The sequence below is a fragment of the Polypterus senegalus genome, chromosome 6 (assembly GCF_016835505.1).
Source record: "Polypterus senegalus isolate Bchr_013 chromosome 6, ASM1683550v1, whole genome shotgun sequence".
Lineage (NCBI taxonomy): Eukaryota > Metazoa > Chordata > Cladistia > Polypteriformes > Polypteridae > Polypterus > Polypterus senegalus.
In genome coordinates this window covers 64926055-64942984 of record NC_053159.1, presented here as the reverse complement: position 1 = coordinate 64942984, position 16930 = coordinate 64926055, and the positions used below count along the sequence as shown (strand labels likewise).

Below are 16930 nucleotides of genomic sequence, written 5' to 3'. Positions count from 1 at the left end.
CACGGACCTCATTTAAAAGATTCAGTATGTTGGGACTCAAAAGAAAAAAAGTGTTTAAAGAAATTTCCTAAAGCTTTTGTAAATTCATCAGATATGACTAAGGCTGGCTTACCCTATTGTTGGTGAGTGAAGTGAGCAGGGGGCAGATCCCCCTAGTGCTTTTTAAAATTTAAGGTGCAGATAGTTAACATCATATTTCCAAGTATAATCATGTACTTTTGATGCATGCTTATAAAATTTCAATTTATTAGCAGAGGTGGATTAAGGCAATCAGATGGTCTAATCACAGCTTAACAATGGTTTTCTTTCAGTCCTTCCATTGCTTAACTGACAAGACATTAAAACTCAGTAAGTGCTGAAATAAAAGATTAAAACTAACTGGCCTATAGTTGTCAGTATCAGCCTGATCACGCATTTTATTTAATAAGATAAAATAGACTAGCTTCCATTCTTTAGGAGTTTCCCCACTATATGATGAATTCTGAAATATGCAAGTTACTGTAATAGTTTATGCTAGAACATTAGAACACTATAGACAAGAACAAGCCATTCAGCCCAACAAAGCTCACCAGTCCTATCCACCTAGTTCTTCCAAAAAAAAATCAAGTCTAGTTTTGAAAGTCCCTAAAGTCTTACTGTCTACAACACTACTTGGTAGCTTAATCCAAGTGTCTATGGTTCTCTGTGTAAAGAAAAACTTCCTAATGTTTGTGCAAAATTTATCCTTAAACAGTTTCCAACTGTGTCCCCATGTTCTTGATGAACTCATTTTAAAATACAAGTCTCGATCCACTGCACTAATTCCCTTCATAATTTTAAACACTTCAATCATGCCACCTCTTAATCTTCTTTTGCTTAAATTGAAAAGGCTAGGCTCTTTTAATCTCTGTTCATAATTCATCCTCTGTAACCCTAGAATCAGTGTAGTTGCTCTTCTCTGGACCTTTTCTAGCGCTGCTGTGTCTTTTTTTTTATCCTGGAGACCAAAAATGAACACAGTGCTCCAGCTGGGCCTCACCAGTGCATTATAAAGCTTGAGCATAACCTCCTTGGACTTGTACTCCACTCATTGTTCAATTTAACCTAACATTCTATTTGCCATTTTAATGGCTTCAGAACACTGACAGAAAGTTGATAGTGCAGAGTCCACTACAACTCTTAAATCCTTCTCATAAGGTGTACTCTTGATTTTCAGACCACCCATTGTGTATTCAGACCTAACGTTTTCTTCCTATTTGTAATACTTTACATTTACTGACATTAAATTTCATCTGCCACAAATCTACCCAAGTCTCTATATTGTCTAAGTCCTTCTGTAATGATTTCACAGATTCCAAATTATCAGCCAATCCACCTATCTTGATATCTGCAAACTTAACCAGCTTGTTACTTATATTCCTATCTAAATCATTTATAAATATTAAAAATAGCAGCGGCCCTAACACTGACCCCTGTGGAATACCACTCTTAACTTCAGCCAATTCTGATAAGGTTCCTCACATTGTCACCCTCTGCTTCCTGTGACTAAGACAATTCTGCACCCATCTAGAAACATCACCCTGAACTCCCACTTCTTTTAGTTTGATGCCCAATCTTTCATGTGGCACCTTATCAAATGCTTTCTGAAAGTCAAGACAGATAATATCATATGCTCCACTTTGATCATATCCTATTAATTCCAAATTTAGGTATGCATCTTTCCTGCATTAAATGTAAAACCTATTCCACTGCTCCTCAATTGTCTCCACACTTAAAAGCTTAACCCAGTCTATCCTGATTTTGCTGCAGCTTCTCAAAATTTGCCACCAAAGTTAAACTTTACAATTTTAGTCTTTGCATCTGCACTATAATAAAACACTGTGAACTGTATTATGTTATGGTCACCTGTCCCTAGTGGTTCAATCACCTCTACACCCTACATTAATCTGACACCTGCAATGAGGACATGATTGACTGTTGTTCTTGCCTGATGGCATGTTGCTTGGGAGTGAATTGACCATTCTGAGATGCTCATAGTTCTCTGTCTAAGGCATCATAGATTCTTCACTTAATCGCATAATATACTGTATAATAACTAGTACACCTGGGTAGATGTTTTTAGTCAATGCATTTAATAAAAACATTTTTAATTATCTCTCTTTAATTTTCTCTCTAGCATATCACGTCTCATGACAAAAATGACAATATAAAACTATCATTTAGTATATCTTTAATACTTTCCAAAGATATCAAACAGGACTTCATGCTCTTTTCCTTTTGTTATACTGTAGTTTTCTCAACTTTTTCATGTTATTGTTACTGTTGTAATACAACAAGCAAATTTTTTGATTATTGTTTAAATATTTTTCCACAGCTGTGCATTGGTATATCAAACTTACCTTTTTAATGTTATTCCTTAGTCCTACTTTTATTTACCTTTACCATTTTTACTGCATTTTCTCCATTAAATTATTTCACCTTTCCTATTCCCTTAATAATTCACTTTGAAGTTATGTTTCTTCTTGCTTTTAATGTTATAGTATATGTGTGTGTGTGTGTGTGTATATAATATATATATTGTGGAAGCCAAGGGTTCCTAAAAGCAAACGTTTATTTACAATTTGTCCACACAACACAAAGTGTCCCTGCACCAAACACCCTCATCACAGGCCATCCAATGGTCCTGCACCATCTCCACTCCTCTCCACCGAGTTCTGTCCTCTTCCTTCCGACTCCAACTGTTAACTTTTATTCTCACCCAGACGTGCTCTAGGTGCTCTCTGACTTCCTGCCCAGAGGTGCTGGCGGAAGGAATACCGGGGACACCCGAAGGGTGTGGCAGAAGTGCCGAAGTCCGAGGCTGCACAATCGTCCGGGCGCCCTCTGGTGGTGGCCACGGGCCTTTATAGGGTTGAGCTTCTATGCTCGAACCCCATGGCCCCCATGCCAGGCAGGGAAGCTGCCCTCTCGTGGTCCTGGGAAGGCACAGTCCCTTTCCTGGTCCGTCCAGGCATGGCGACTGGGAACAACCCCCAGCCGACCACCACTATACAGTTGTGCTTGAAAGTTTGTGAGCCCTTTAGAATTTTCTATATTTCTGCATAAATATGACCTAAAACATCATCAGATTTTCACTCAAGTCCTAAAAGTAAATAAAGAGAAACCAGTTAAACAAATGAGACAAAAATATTATACTTGGTCATTTATTTATTAAGGAAAATGATTGAATATTACATATTTGAGAGTGGCAAAAGTATGTGAACCTTTGCTTTCAGTATCTGGTGTGACCCCCCTTTGCAGCAATAACTGCAACTAAACATTTCCAGTAACTTTTGATCATTCCTGCACACTGGCCTGGAGGAATTGTAGCCCTTTCCTCCGTACAGAACAGCTTCAAATCTGGGATGTTGGTGGGTTTCCTCACATTAACTGCTCACTTCAGATCCTTCCAAAACATTTCAATTGGATTAAGGTGAGGACTTTGACTTGGCCATTTCAAAACATTAACTTTATTCTTCTTTAACCATTCTTTGGTAGAAGGACTTGTGTGCTTAGGGTTGTTGTCTTGCTGCATGACCCACCTTCTCTTGAGATTCAGTTCATGGACAGATGTCCTGACATTTTCCTTTCAATGAAGACAAGCTGTCCTGGCCCAGATGCAGCAAAACAGGCCCAAACCATGATTCTACCACCACCATGTTTCACAGATGGAATAAGGTTCTTATGCTGGAATGCAGTGTTTTCCTTTCTCCAAACATAACACTTCATTTAAACCAGAAAGTTCTATTTTGGTCTCATCCGTCCATAAAACATTCTTCCAATAGCCTTCTGGTTTGTCCACATGATCTTTAGCAAACTGCAGACGAGCAGCAATGTTTTTTTGGAGAGCACTGGCTTTCTCCTTGCAACCCTGCCATGCACACCATTGTTGTTCAGTGTTCTCCTGATGGTGGACTCATGAACATGAACATTAACCAATATGAGAGGCCTTCAGTTGCTTAGAAGTTACCCTGGAGTCCTTTGTGACCTCGCCGACTATTACACGCCTTGCCCTTTGTGATCTTTGTTGGTTGACCACTCCTGGGGTGGGTAACAATGGTCTTGAATTTCTTCCATTTGTACACAATCTGTCTGACTGTGGATTGGTGGAGTCCAAACTCTTTAGAGATGGTTTTGTAACCTTTTCCAGCCAGATGAGCATCAACAACTCTTTTTCTGAGGTCCTCAGAAATCTCTTTTGTTCGTGCCATGATACCCTTCCACAAACATGTGTTGTGATGAGCAGACTTTGATAGATCCCTGTTCTTTAAATAACACAGAGTGCCCACTCACATCTGATTGTCATCCCATTGATTGAAAACACCTGACTCGAATTTCACATTCAAACTAACTGCTAATCCTAGAGGTTCACATACTTTTGCCACTCACAAATATGTAATATTCGATCATTTTCCTCAATAAATAAATAACCAAGTATAATATTTTTGTCTCATTTGCTTAATTGGTTTCTCTTTATCTACTTTTAGGACTTGAGTGAAAATCTGATGATGTTAATTAGAAAATTCTAAAGGGTTCACAAACTTTCAAGCACAACTGTGTGTGTGTATATATAATCAATATATATATATATTTACATACACACATTGTGAAGAGGGGGAGCTGCGCATGGGAGACAGCTAAAGGGCTTGAGTAAGGGCAGTTCCGAGACATAATGGGAAGTGGCAGAGTGCATTGACTCTTTTTCTCCCTTGCCTGCCTGCGGGAGATTCCACCTGGTCCTCTTGACATCACTTCCGGGACCAAGCCAATGGAAGGAGACCTTGTCGGCTCCGGCCCCTGTGATGTCATGTCCGGACTCGCACCAATGGCAGAAGACCTACATGAGCCCGATTCCTTTTGACTTCACTTCCTGTATTCCCCTTTAAAAGCCTCCACCTTTTCCTTATTCCCTCAGTTCTGTTTTAGACTCGGTTTTGTGCACATCAGTGTTGTATCTATTGAAAGCTACTTTGCAGCCAGGAGACCAGATTATACGGGTAGCTGCCCCAAACCTTTATATGACTCTGTCTCGAGTTTGTGACAGGTGATATACAATGGGAAACAAATATATATATATTTTTTTACCTCCGCTTTGCTCGATCAGCTGCTGGCTTGGTGCTGCTGCTGTGCCACATGATCTGCGCGCACTTTTGTCATATCACCTACGTTCATATATTCAATCTCTTTTCACTTTTACCTTTTCATCAATATTGCATTGAATTTTGATTCTGTGTTTGGAATTACATCATGCCAATGCAACGTATAACTGCCTGTGAGTTAATATCATTTCTTTCTCTCTACAAGAAATGTGTCTGACAATAGCTCACACAAATGAGAAATGATTTCTTACGCGAGATTACACTTTCACCACTTTTTTTCCTGATGGCAACACAAATTAGACGATCTACAAGTCTCCTACTTAAAAGTTTAAATCTGAACAATATATTTGATGTCTTTTCGCTGTTCCGTTATTTCACTGAGTAATAATTTCTGTTTGTTTGTGCTAATGCAATCTTTACTATCCTTTCTTGAGACTTTTCGAATTTTCGTACTTCCATTATCTCTAACCTGTTCTGCATGTGTACGCGGCAACGTTTTTGGAATCTTTTAATTCTTGTGTATACGCCTTTTCATTGGGAAGAAACAAAAATTTTTTTTCCCTGATGGCAACACGAATTAGATGATCGACAAGTCTCCAACTTAAAGTTTAAATCTGAACAATATATTCAATCTCTTTTCGCTGTTCCATTATTTCACCGAGTAATAATTTCCATTTGTTTGCGCTATTGTGATCTTTACTATCCTTTTTGTGAGACTTTCGAGTTTTTGTACTTCCATTATCTCTAACTTGCTCTGCATGTGTACCGCACCAACATTTTTGAATTCTCTACAACGTTCTACTTTGTCATCTACTCTTTGTTTTTATTTCCAGCCCAGGCATGGTTAAATCTCTTGGCACAAAGACTCTTCTCGCGGGGCTTGAAAGTGTCTCTGTGAGAAAATCTCTCTGAGAACATCACATCTCATCTCCCTCCCAAGATTTTTATTTTATTATATTTTATTTTACATATATATATATATATATATATATATATATATATATATATATATATATATATATATATATATTATAAAAAAAAATCTTGGGAGGGAGATGAGACATGATCTTCTCGGACAACACTTTGATGTCACGCGAGACAACATTTATTTATATAGCACATTTTCATACAAAAAGTAGCTCAAAGTGTGTTACATAATGAAGAATAGAAAAATAAAAGACACAGTAAGAAAATAAAATAAGTCAACATTAATTAACATAGAATAAGAGTAAGGTCCAATGGCCAGGGTGGACAGAAAAAACAAAAAAAAACTCCAGATGGCTGAAGAAAAAAATAAAATCTGTAGGGATTCCAAACCATTAGACTGCCCAGTCCCCTCTGGGCAAGACAAGGCAGTGAGACAAAAGGACGGCTGCTGTACAGGCTTTTAAATGATGGACACGCAGCACGACAAGCAGAACACGCAGCTCGCCAGCAGCAGCAGATCCGATCGCAACTCCCTAGCGTGCGTTCAGCCCCCACTTCACAATGCGAGCAGTATTTTACATCCCACGAGACAGACATTTAACCACGCCCGGGCCCGGAAATAAAGGAAAAAGAGGAAATGACAAAGTAGAATGTTGTACAGGATTCAAAAATGTTGGCGCTCAACACATGCACAGCAGGTCTTCTTGCGAGACAAAGAACTGAGACAAAAGGACAGCTACAGTACAGGCTTTTAAATGATCGTCACACAGCGCGACATGCAGCTCACGCAGCACGTCACAAGCAGCAGCAGCTGCTGTACAGGCTTTTAAATTAATGATGCACAGCGCGACATGCAGATCACGCAGCAGCTGGCTTACAGGACAGCTGTTGTACAGGCTTTTAAATGATCGTCGCGCAGCACAACATGCAGTACACACACAGCACGTCACACGCAGCCCGGGGGGTGGGGGGCTTTGGGGGTGGTGTAGAATAACTCATTCCCTACAGTTTTATTGTTGGCAAATATCAAAAAATAAAAAATTAATGAAATGAAAATAGCAATCACTCTAAATTGTATATCCAGTTAACCAAACTCGGGGGTTGGTGAGCAAAGCAAGCAGGGGGCAGAGCCCCCTAGTATATATATAATATTCTGCTACTCAACAATCTACAGTTATCCTATTTTACTTGTTTACCCTGTTAAATCAGTCTTGCAATTTCTGCTTTCTGCAATTAAATTTCATAGTTTTATTTTTCACTTGATTTTTTTTTCTGCTAAAATACTGAAAACAATATTATTTTATGATCATTGGATTCAATAGTTTATTAATAGTTAATTTCATTTTTGTACTGTCCTGTTTGTTCTCTTATTCTTATAATAATATTAATTGTAAATTGTATCATAGCTGATTACCAACTATACTAACTGCATTAGAGATCTGTAACAGAATATAATAGATGTAACTTTTCAATTCACTCCCTATTAACCCAGATATGTTCATCTCCTATTTTTCCATAGTTTCTGTCTACAGAATGTGGCCATTCTCCACTACTTTCTCAAATTGATATGATAGGCATGTCCTTACTGAGGTTCAAGCCAGGTTTATTTTTCTGCAGCAGTAAAAAGGACCACCATGAGAGATAATAAGAGAATTATGGATAAATACTTTTTTTTTGTACTTGTATCCAACAGGGGTCGTTAGCTCCTTTTTTGGAATGAGTTCTTTTGTAATTGTGGCGTGTTACATAACCTGAATCTATATAGATATGATATTAAAAAAGGCAATATCCCTTCCTTAGTGATACGGCTGTAGAAATCACATAGGAGAAATAACTTAGCTTTCTTTAATGACGGTTTACACTGCTTAACAGACGAAGGAAGCCAATGGCAAGAACCCAGTTCAGGAGTGGGGGCCTGATGTGTAGAGTATGCCATTTTCATTGCTGTATTGGAAGGATTTTCAGGGTCGGGTGACGTTATCTCCTGTCCGTCCATGAGCTTCAAAGGTGTGACGGTCAATGTTCCGAGGCTGTATACTCTTTTGTCATGTACAGGCTCCCACTTAGGTGAATAATACAATTCCAAACAAGGCAAAGAGGATGCAATTTCATGCTGACTCTGACAGACGAAAAACAGTGCACGTTTTCCCAGCTGTCTGTATCTGTCTTGCCTTATGCTTTGTCTAGCAGTTCTAAATGATGAGCCCCTGTGCTAAATCTGTGTCAACTGTGCATGTGAGTAGAAAAAAAAGTAGATTTATAAAATATATTTGTACCGAGGACAGTGGCATGTTAAACTTATGTTACAGTACTGTTACATATTTATTTATGTTGCTAGCAATGCTTCCTTGTCCTAAGCTCCCTAACCCAGGTCTCGATAGTTCAAATAGCAATCTGGTGATGGAATCTAAGGTACAAACTGGGAGTCCTTAATCCTGCATTACTATGTTAGGTGTTAAAAATGAATAATAGACACTTCAGACTCTAATTAATTTGTCTAAATTGTGTACACCTCCTTCCATACATTAATAACCAACAGTTATACACTTACTTCTATATTTATAGATTGGAGTTTCATCACATACAGTATATTCTTCAGGGTGCAGTTTATCATTCTCTCCCTAAAAGACATCTGGAAAGGTTCCTTACAATCTTTAATGTAACATACACCAGCTACCTGGATCTTTGTAAATTCAAACATCGTTCAAAAGTGGCAATGACCCATCTTGTATTTTTTAATAACTATCTGTTAATAATATTTCCTATTTATTTTTAGAATTTAAATTAAACTGTATAGCTGGTGTTCCCCTCACTGATTTAGACACTGCTTTGCTGTAACCTCGGGGCTATTGCTGCTTTCTCTGTATCTGTGTCTGCAGTTCAGTACCTTTTAAATGTCTGTAAGCTTTTACCTACCTCCCTGCACAAAGTTTTCTATTTCTACTATCTGTTTATCACCACCAAAAAATTAGATTTGTCAGACCATGCAACATTTTTCTGTTTTTTTTTTTTTTTTATCATTCTGTCTAGACTCAAAACCACATCTGGCACCAGCAATCATCCTATGGTCAAAGTTGTTTAGATTTGACATCTTTCCTACTAAAATGTTTATTTGAACAACAACTACACCTCTTCACTGTGTCTTCATGCTATTATAGCTAGTATATTTTGCATGTATTGGGTTTCAGCAATAAGATGGGCTACTATTAAGGAGAAAGCTATTTGTTTTAACCAGCAAATCAACCAAACAAACCAGCCACAGTCTACCTAGCACTTACTAAATGTCTTAACAGCATATATTCAGAAAGAAAGGGTCAAAATTAAATGCAGTCTGTTAATTTGCAGTGTAGAAACACTTGAATTTCATAGCTATGATTCATTAAGAACAAGGAAATCTCATTATTGATCTTTGGTAAGATTCTAGAGACAGGCATAGGCTATTGGCCACAATGGAATCAAGTTTTCAGATAAAATGTTTATGACTAAATAAGCCTTCATACTTGAGCACTGAAAATTTCCAGCGTCTGTTTTTCAAGTGTTTTTGAGCATTTTTCAAGCATTTTCCAACGTTTTTTCAAGCGCTTTTAAAGAATCATTTTGCAGGAAAATATATTTGATGTAATTTTCTTTCACCATTTTGTGGGATAAGATGTGATTGTTGTATCTCCATAATGCCTTCTGTGGCTTCGGTTCTCTTAATCTTGACGATCACAATACTGAACAGCAGGCGTCATCAGCACCATGACTGCAGATATTGGGTTCATCCTGTTCTACAGTAAAGTGTGTGTAGAGGACAATTCTTAGCTCTCTATGATAAACTTAGGCAGCGTCCATATCAAAACATGGGTGTCGATAAGCTTGTAAGTACATCGATATGTGATACTGTCGGAAACTTCCACCACTCAAAATAAAAAATTATTGCCTTATTTCCCAAAGATTTTGCCTGCCAGGTCACAAGAAGCCAGTATGGTGAACGATACACTGGTCCTTTGCAGAGCACAACCACACATCCAATCAGAAATCAGTGTGCTGCGTGCAATTGTGAAAGTAACATATAAAAACATTTATGTTTAGTTTTGATTCGGTTATTCTGTCATTTGATATATATATTTTTTAATAATGTGATTTGGTGGCATAGTAGCCAAGGTTTATAACTGCAGTCTCAAGCGGGGGATGGAAAAAGGAGATGGATATTATTTACTTCCCAGCACCTCAAGGACTATTATTTATTAATACCAATCAATCCAGAACTGCACAGACAGAACATACTCTCCCTATATGTTAAAACACCTGTACAAAACATACTAAACTTCAGCTTCATTAAAACTGAAGGTATGCTTATACTTTTTGTTAATTTCTGGTTACTTGATTGCAAATTACGTGCCTACCTACAACTGTCACTAGAGGACTAAAGCACACATATGTACGATGACTCCAGCATTTATTGATTGATTGATTGATTTTTCTAGGTTCAATGAGCTACGTCACTCCTGGCTCATCTAGGAAGAGGCACTGACATCCTGTAAAAACACTTCAAAAAAGGCTTTTTTAAACCAGAGTTTTACAAGCTTTACCATTGATTTCAATGGAACATTTTACTGACAATACTCAAAAACTGCTTCTTGTAGGAGTTTTCTAAACCGCATTGCTACTGAAATGCTTAAGTGTGAATAGTGTCATTGAAAATAACGGCAGAACTTTACAAGTGATTTAAGGCCATTTGGGTCTAGTGCTAAGATGATGAGGTGTGAATGGACCCTGTAACTGTTTGTTGGCCTGATCATTGCTAAACCAGCTTTTATAGACAGACCCTGACTGTAAAGTGGAACATTTTTCCTGTAAGTTGTAAGTGTGTAGTTTTGTTTATGTATGTACATGTGATGGTAGGTTTCTGCTTATTTATGCAACTTTTGAAGTCTTTCTAGATTCTGTTTAAGTCAGCTCTGACATTTCCTGCTGATCTTTCACTTAACAGCAATTTTGTGTGCATTGCAGGAACATGGGTAACCTTTGGAGGCCAGATTACTGATGAGGTAGGCCCTGTATTTCCACCTTATGATATCTGTTTCTGATGAAAAAACACAAATCCCCAGCTTTTCTGCTGCTTTTGTGTATTTCTTGTAACTGATATGTTAAGCACTAGGGTCTACCCCCAAATATCTGCAGATGAGGCAAAGTTACAGAAATAATGTTTACTGAGTAGTGAAATGCACATGTACAGTAAATGTGACTTGTGATGGCCATCTATTATTAAAAAGTAGCAAGAAACAAATGGTTGTATTAAAGAATTGTAAAAGAGAAAAAAAGAATCCTGAAATGAACATTAAAAGTTGAAATTAAAACTTTGCTTCTCCATCAAGTTGAAATTAATTTTTGCAAATGGCTTTAATGTTTTTCATCAGTTTTCAGAAATCTGTCAGATTTTCAGTTATTAACATTGGCACATTATTGTTTTTAGTTTTTAATAAACACAGATGAGGACCACTAGGCTAAGATTTTGAATACCGATAGAAGGCCTATGGGTGCCACAAACATATTCCAATGTGAGAAGCATCATTAGCCTGGCCATCCCCGATAACGATGGGGTAAAATTGTGAATATGTTTTTATAGTGGAGTTTTGACTATCAGGATTTTGAGTGTAATAGTATGCAAAATTTACCAAAATGAAATCTAGTCCAGGAGGGATATGACTGTTACAAATCTTGACCCCTACTTAGCTTTGACAGTGTTACAGTGCAAGAGAAATCAACAATGTTTGTTTGTTTCTGAGGGTGCTTTTCTGTTTTTACCTGGAGTACATTTTAATTTTTTTCTCCAACCCTTCTGTTTTTTTCCCTGATGCTTCCCCAGATGGCAGAACAGCTGATGACGCTGGCATATGAGAATGGGATCAATCTGTTTGACACAGCAGAAGTCTACGCCGCGGGCAAGTAGGTGATTGTAAGGCGAAGGTAATTTGTAAATGCTTCCATCTCGGGAAAGCAGGGCTTTCCTGTCACTGTTCTGAGTGAAAGTGGCTTCTGACAGTTGCTGAATTCTATGTTGGACAGCCTCACCTTGTTATATGTATGAAGATGTGGGAGCAATATGTAGACTCCTGCAGCTATAGTTTCCTCAGTGAAGGTGGGTTTACAGACAAACCATATAATGTATGTGTAGTTTGTTTTTGGTGGGCATTTAATCTAGAAGAGTGATTAGTACAGCACTGGTATTTTTAAACTATTAAATGCAATGTGGACTGTCTCAAGTCTTTTCCTAGCTCCCATTTGCAATGCTTTTTGTTAATTTAATTCCTGAATGCATTCTGCTGGCCCATTAATTAGCTTTACAGACAGCCTCTTGCTTTGCAGCTTGACCCCTGGCTATGTTTTGATTGTCCTGTTAATGCCAGTCTTTTGATTGATCTATGTTTGAAATTCATTCTCTTAGGAATCATCCATATCTATTATGGTGGCTTGCCATATTACTCACAAAACATATAGGAAAGTTATGCCTTCCATTTCCACACAGTTTAGGCCATTCTGGTGGATTTCTTAGACTAAATTGAACTGTCTTTCTTACCTGGAGATAATAATCTGGATATTTTAGCAAGGTTTTTTTTTCTTATTTAATGCTACATATTTTCTGTTCTGCTTTGTTTTTATGTGACATTAATTATTGTTGCATTCTACTTATGTCAAGAAGCCTTTGTATTATCAGCAGGAATTTTCAAATTTAAAATATTGAAACCAGCATTCACAGATTAAGGCAAGCTCATTGGGTGTAATTCTGCTGTATGTTTATGATAAAGCCACCATTTGAAATGCTTCAGGTTATAAGAACCTAAAATTAGAAATTTGTTATGGGTTCTGGAAAGAGAAACTGTCTTTCATTTTCTTTTCAACTTATCCTTCATGCTTTCAGGCAAATTATCTGTTGGAAAGTTTAAGTAAGTCTAACAAAAGTGTAGAGTAAAGGAATTGTTTTTATTGTGGAGAAGCTAAAAAATATATGTATTTAAAAAAGCCTTGTCAAAAGACCCCTGGTTTTTTGTATGCTTTGTGAGTATCTACTAACTAGTGGAACACTGCGCTAACCTAGCCACGTCTGTTGTACCAGTATCCATTAAAACCATTGTGCTGTTGCACCTTCTTGAGTGTGCTTGAGTTGCAGCATCCTTATTGCCGTTCTGTTTGTTTTATAGGCCGGGTTTTGTTAACTGTACTACCAACAGTTCTTTCAAGGCTCCTTTGTAATATTTTGTCTGATTGACTAGTATTGATTACTAAAACACCTTGGATGACACAGTTTGACTAATTGATACAGGATATTAAGATGCTCCCAAGTTAGGTGTACTATATAAACTGGAGGAAGTGTGAACAGATTATCATAATAGTCATTAACAGTGAACATTCAAACACTGGTGAAAGTGTACTGCAGTCATGTATTCTTTTCAAGTGACCTTTAATAGTTGTGTATGAAATTAATGATGTGTCATTGTTAAGAGCCAACACACAGGTAACAAAAAGTTAGTTATTTGTCACTTGTGACAATGGAACGTCAGCTGAATACGAGTGCATAAGGAGTGCTGTTCTATTTGAAACAGAATTAATTATTTCCCTCTTAATAATTGCCTGTCTGGTCTGTTACGTAAGATTTAATGTATTGTTTTAAAAGGTTACCATTTTCCACATTGGCCCACTGATAATTACTGTCAGTGCCCAAAGTTATATGCAGAGCCCAGAGGAATGGTAGGGGAATCAGCCGGGCAACCCTGTTTAATTCTAACAGAACTTTGGCCAATATAATTTCAAAAATGGTTGTGGCAAAATAGATGCCTAGGTTCAGACAGAGACTTCTTCCCTTGCACATCACTCCTTTTTTAATGACCCGACAGGCGGTGATGGGACCTTCTCTGGTCACCGTGTGTGAGATCAATTTTTTATTGGGAGCTGCCAGTGGAAGAGAAAATAGAGTTAATGACATTACCATCTTTTGGTTTGGGGTGGTATCGCTTACCTTGCTAGAGCTTTGAAGGTGATCCCCAGGCCCACATGTGTGACACTACATACATACATATATTTAACATGTGTATTATGCTGTTTTTATTGTTACTGTTAACTCAAGCTGTTGGCATTATAATATGTGTAAAAGCAAAATATAGTGTTTTGTAATGATGGGTTAAATAATGTAAATCATTGGGACTGTTTTAACAGCTTGTTAAACTTGTTTGGTCACACTGTGCTTTTTTGCATGCAGTATTATTGTCCATTAAGTTGACTGAAACAAAATATTGTCTTATAAATAGCATCTATCCTAATGTGACAATTTATACAAAGCCATAGTACAGGGCAGATTGGCAACAACTCCTTAGCTTCAGTCTTTCTTAGTTGAAACAGCCTTTTTCTAACAAAGGCTTTTAATGCACATTAAAATTTAAAGGCTTGTTTAAGCTCCTCCTGGCTTTTAAATGTCTGTGTACTCAATGAAACCAACTGAGTTATTTTCTTTTTTTCCTTCAGGGCAGAAGTGGTGCTCGGAAGTATAATAAAAAAGAAAGGATGGAGGTAATCAAATAGTTTTAATTTTCTCTCACCCCCATTTTTGTTCTGTTACTGCTATAGTTTCTAACTTTGTAAGAATGAAATATTAATAGACAGAAGAATGTCTTCCTTTTTGTCCATCGCTAATGTCGAGGAAGATCGAGTGAATAATTAATAGTTATGTGACTTTAGGGACAATAACCTTATTAGGACCATAGAAGCATTTTGTGGTTAGACTTTTCATGGGTTATTCATATTGATTATTTTGATGCAGCCCTGTATCCTTTACAGTGACTGCTCACATGTCTTACAGGTAGTGCAGTTTATAGCAATGATAGAAACTTTTAAGTAAAGGAAGAAAAAAAAAATTGCTAAATAATCTTATATCTATATATATTATATCTATAACCTTATATAATTATCACTCGCCCTCCTGCTATAAAACTTTGCCACCCAATCTGCACAATTTACACCAGCCTTGACCATGAACCTGGTGACATTTTTGATAGAAAATTGGAATAGAAATGGGATATAATAATAAAATGATGTTTTTTTCTGTTTTTTTTTTTTTTTTGCAGGAGATCCAGCTTGGTCATCACAACAAAAATCTTCTGGGGTGGAAAGTACGTCTTTTGAAATAAATATATAAATCTTAAATTGCATATATATTAAGGCACAGTTTTAATCTCTTAGGAGCAGCAGTGCAGTCTATTTATTACTAACAAATACCTGGCAGACTTTGTGCCTCAGGGACTACTATGGAAAAGTTGACATTTCTTATCAAGTATTCATAAAAATATTAGAGGAAACACAGATATGCCATTTGCAATGCTTGACTAAGAAAAAAAACAAGCAAAGTAATCCAACATTTGTAGAAGATGCAGGATTGTGGATAAATGCCATATGTCATATAATGTAAATGTGACATTGTTTAATGGATTGAGTTATTTCACATTATTTTGACTTAACTGAAGTTTCTGTGACACTTTATCACTATTAAAGTCTCTCATTTTGTTTCAGTTCTGTTAACATAAAAAAACACACAAACAGATACCAGTATTTTGTGCAGCTTATACTGTCAACATCAGTTGCTAGGCAGGACATAGCCCTGGACAGGGGAGCTTCCCAAACTCACTTATTCCCATTCAGGGTCATGGGTGTCTGGAGTCTGTACCAGCAGCACTGACCTCAAACCAAAAAAATAATATATATATATATATATATATATATATATATATATATATATATATAAATAACTAACATGACTATCTCAATCTTATAATAGTAGCATTAAACGTAGTACAAGTTTGGTTCAAATTATTGTATTCGTGACTTTCCTTATTATGTTTTGCTCTGTAATTTTTCTTAATTATTATAGAAGTAACTGAATAATCTGTATGGTGACAGAGAACAGCATTGAAAAAAATTAGTTCTGATAAAATCTTTATGGAAGACAAGTAATTATAATAACCACCAGTGTATTCTGTGAGTTTTATGTAACAGTAATAAAAGTTAAAGAGAGAGGTAAAAACCCTGGGTGAAATTAATGAAACCAGGTTAAAAATAGATTGTGGAAAACAAAATTTGTTTCTTTCTAAAGAGTATAATGTCACAACAATTACTTCAGTTTTGTTCACATTACCCTGTACATTAAAATCAATACATTCACATAAACTTATCAGCATGCATCTTAAAAATCTGTGGCCTCTTGTTAAGTTGCTATTTAAATGTGATACATGTTAAGGGAAAAAAAAACAAACAGATTAGAAAATCCCCACATTGCTGACCGCTAGATACCCAGCTCCAGTCCAGTTGTACTATAAGCATTTATTGATCTTGGAGCTAGATGATCCATATTTAAATAATGCAGTGAATTCTAATTGAGTGAAATATGAAAAGCTTCTTAGCTGCAATGTGGAGAGAAAGGCAATAGGAAAAATCTAAAAGAAGGTGGGTGGGAAGGAGGAAAAAATAATGTAACTCCACATGTCTTAAGGACCCATCTTAGCTGATGGTGAAAGAAAAAAAGAAAAAACATCGAAAATGTAGAACTTGAACTGCAGTAACTAAAACATTCTGAGCCTAAAATCACCAAAAATACATTCAAATGCCTTAATGGGTACAGGAGTGTCAACTAATAGTAAAGTCCTCATTGTTAATGATTTGAGTGTGTGATTGACAACCTTTTAACTCAGCACCACATCCCAAGAACATAAGAAAAAAAGAGGACCAAACTTGGGAAGTTGTGACACCATTTTTTAAAGAGGGAAAATAAAGAAAAGGCAGTGAGTTGGAGAAGACCAAAACAAGTCCGATGGAGAGCCAGGATGGAAGGTTAGTGGGTGGATCAGTATAGCTGCAGA

At 36.8% G+C, this 16930-nt stretch overlaps 1 protein-coding gene across 8 annotated transcripts in view; it reads left to right on the top strand.

The window, feature by feature from the left end:
• Positions 1 to 16930, top strand: part of kcnab2a (potassium voltage-gated channel, shaker-related subfamily, beta member 2 a) — a 363257-nt gene that overhangs the window by 309742 nt on the left and 36585 nt on the right. For all 8 annotated transcript variants that reach the window (XM_039756178.1, XM_039756173.1, XM_039756179.1 and 5 more), the window contains 4 exons: positions 11040 to 11077; positions 11896 to 11975; positions 14547 to 14591; positions 15146 to 15190. In XM_039756178.1, the coding sequence (XP_039612112.1) occupies positions 11040 to 11077; positions 11896 to 11975; positions 14547 to 14591; positions 15146 to 15190 (208 nt within the window). The remainder of the gene's footprint in view (positions 1 to 11039; positions 11078 to 11895; positions 11976 to 14546; positions 14592 to 15145; positions 15191 to 16930) is intronic.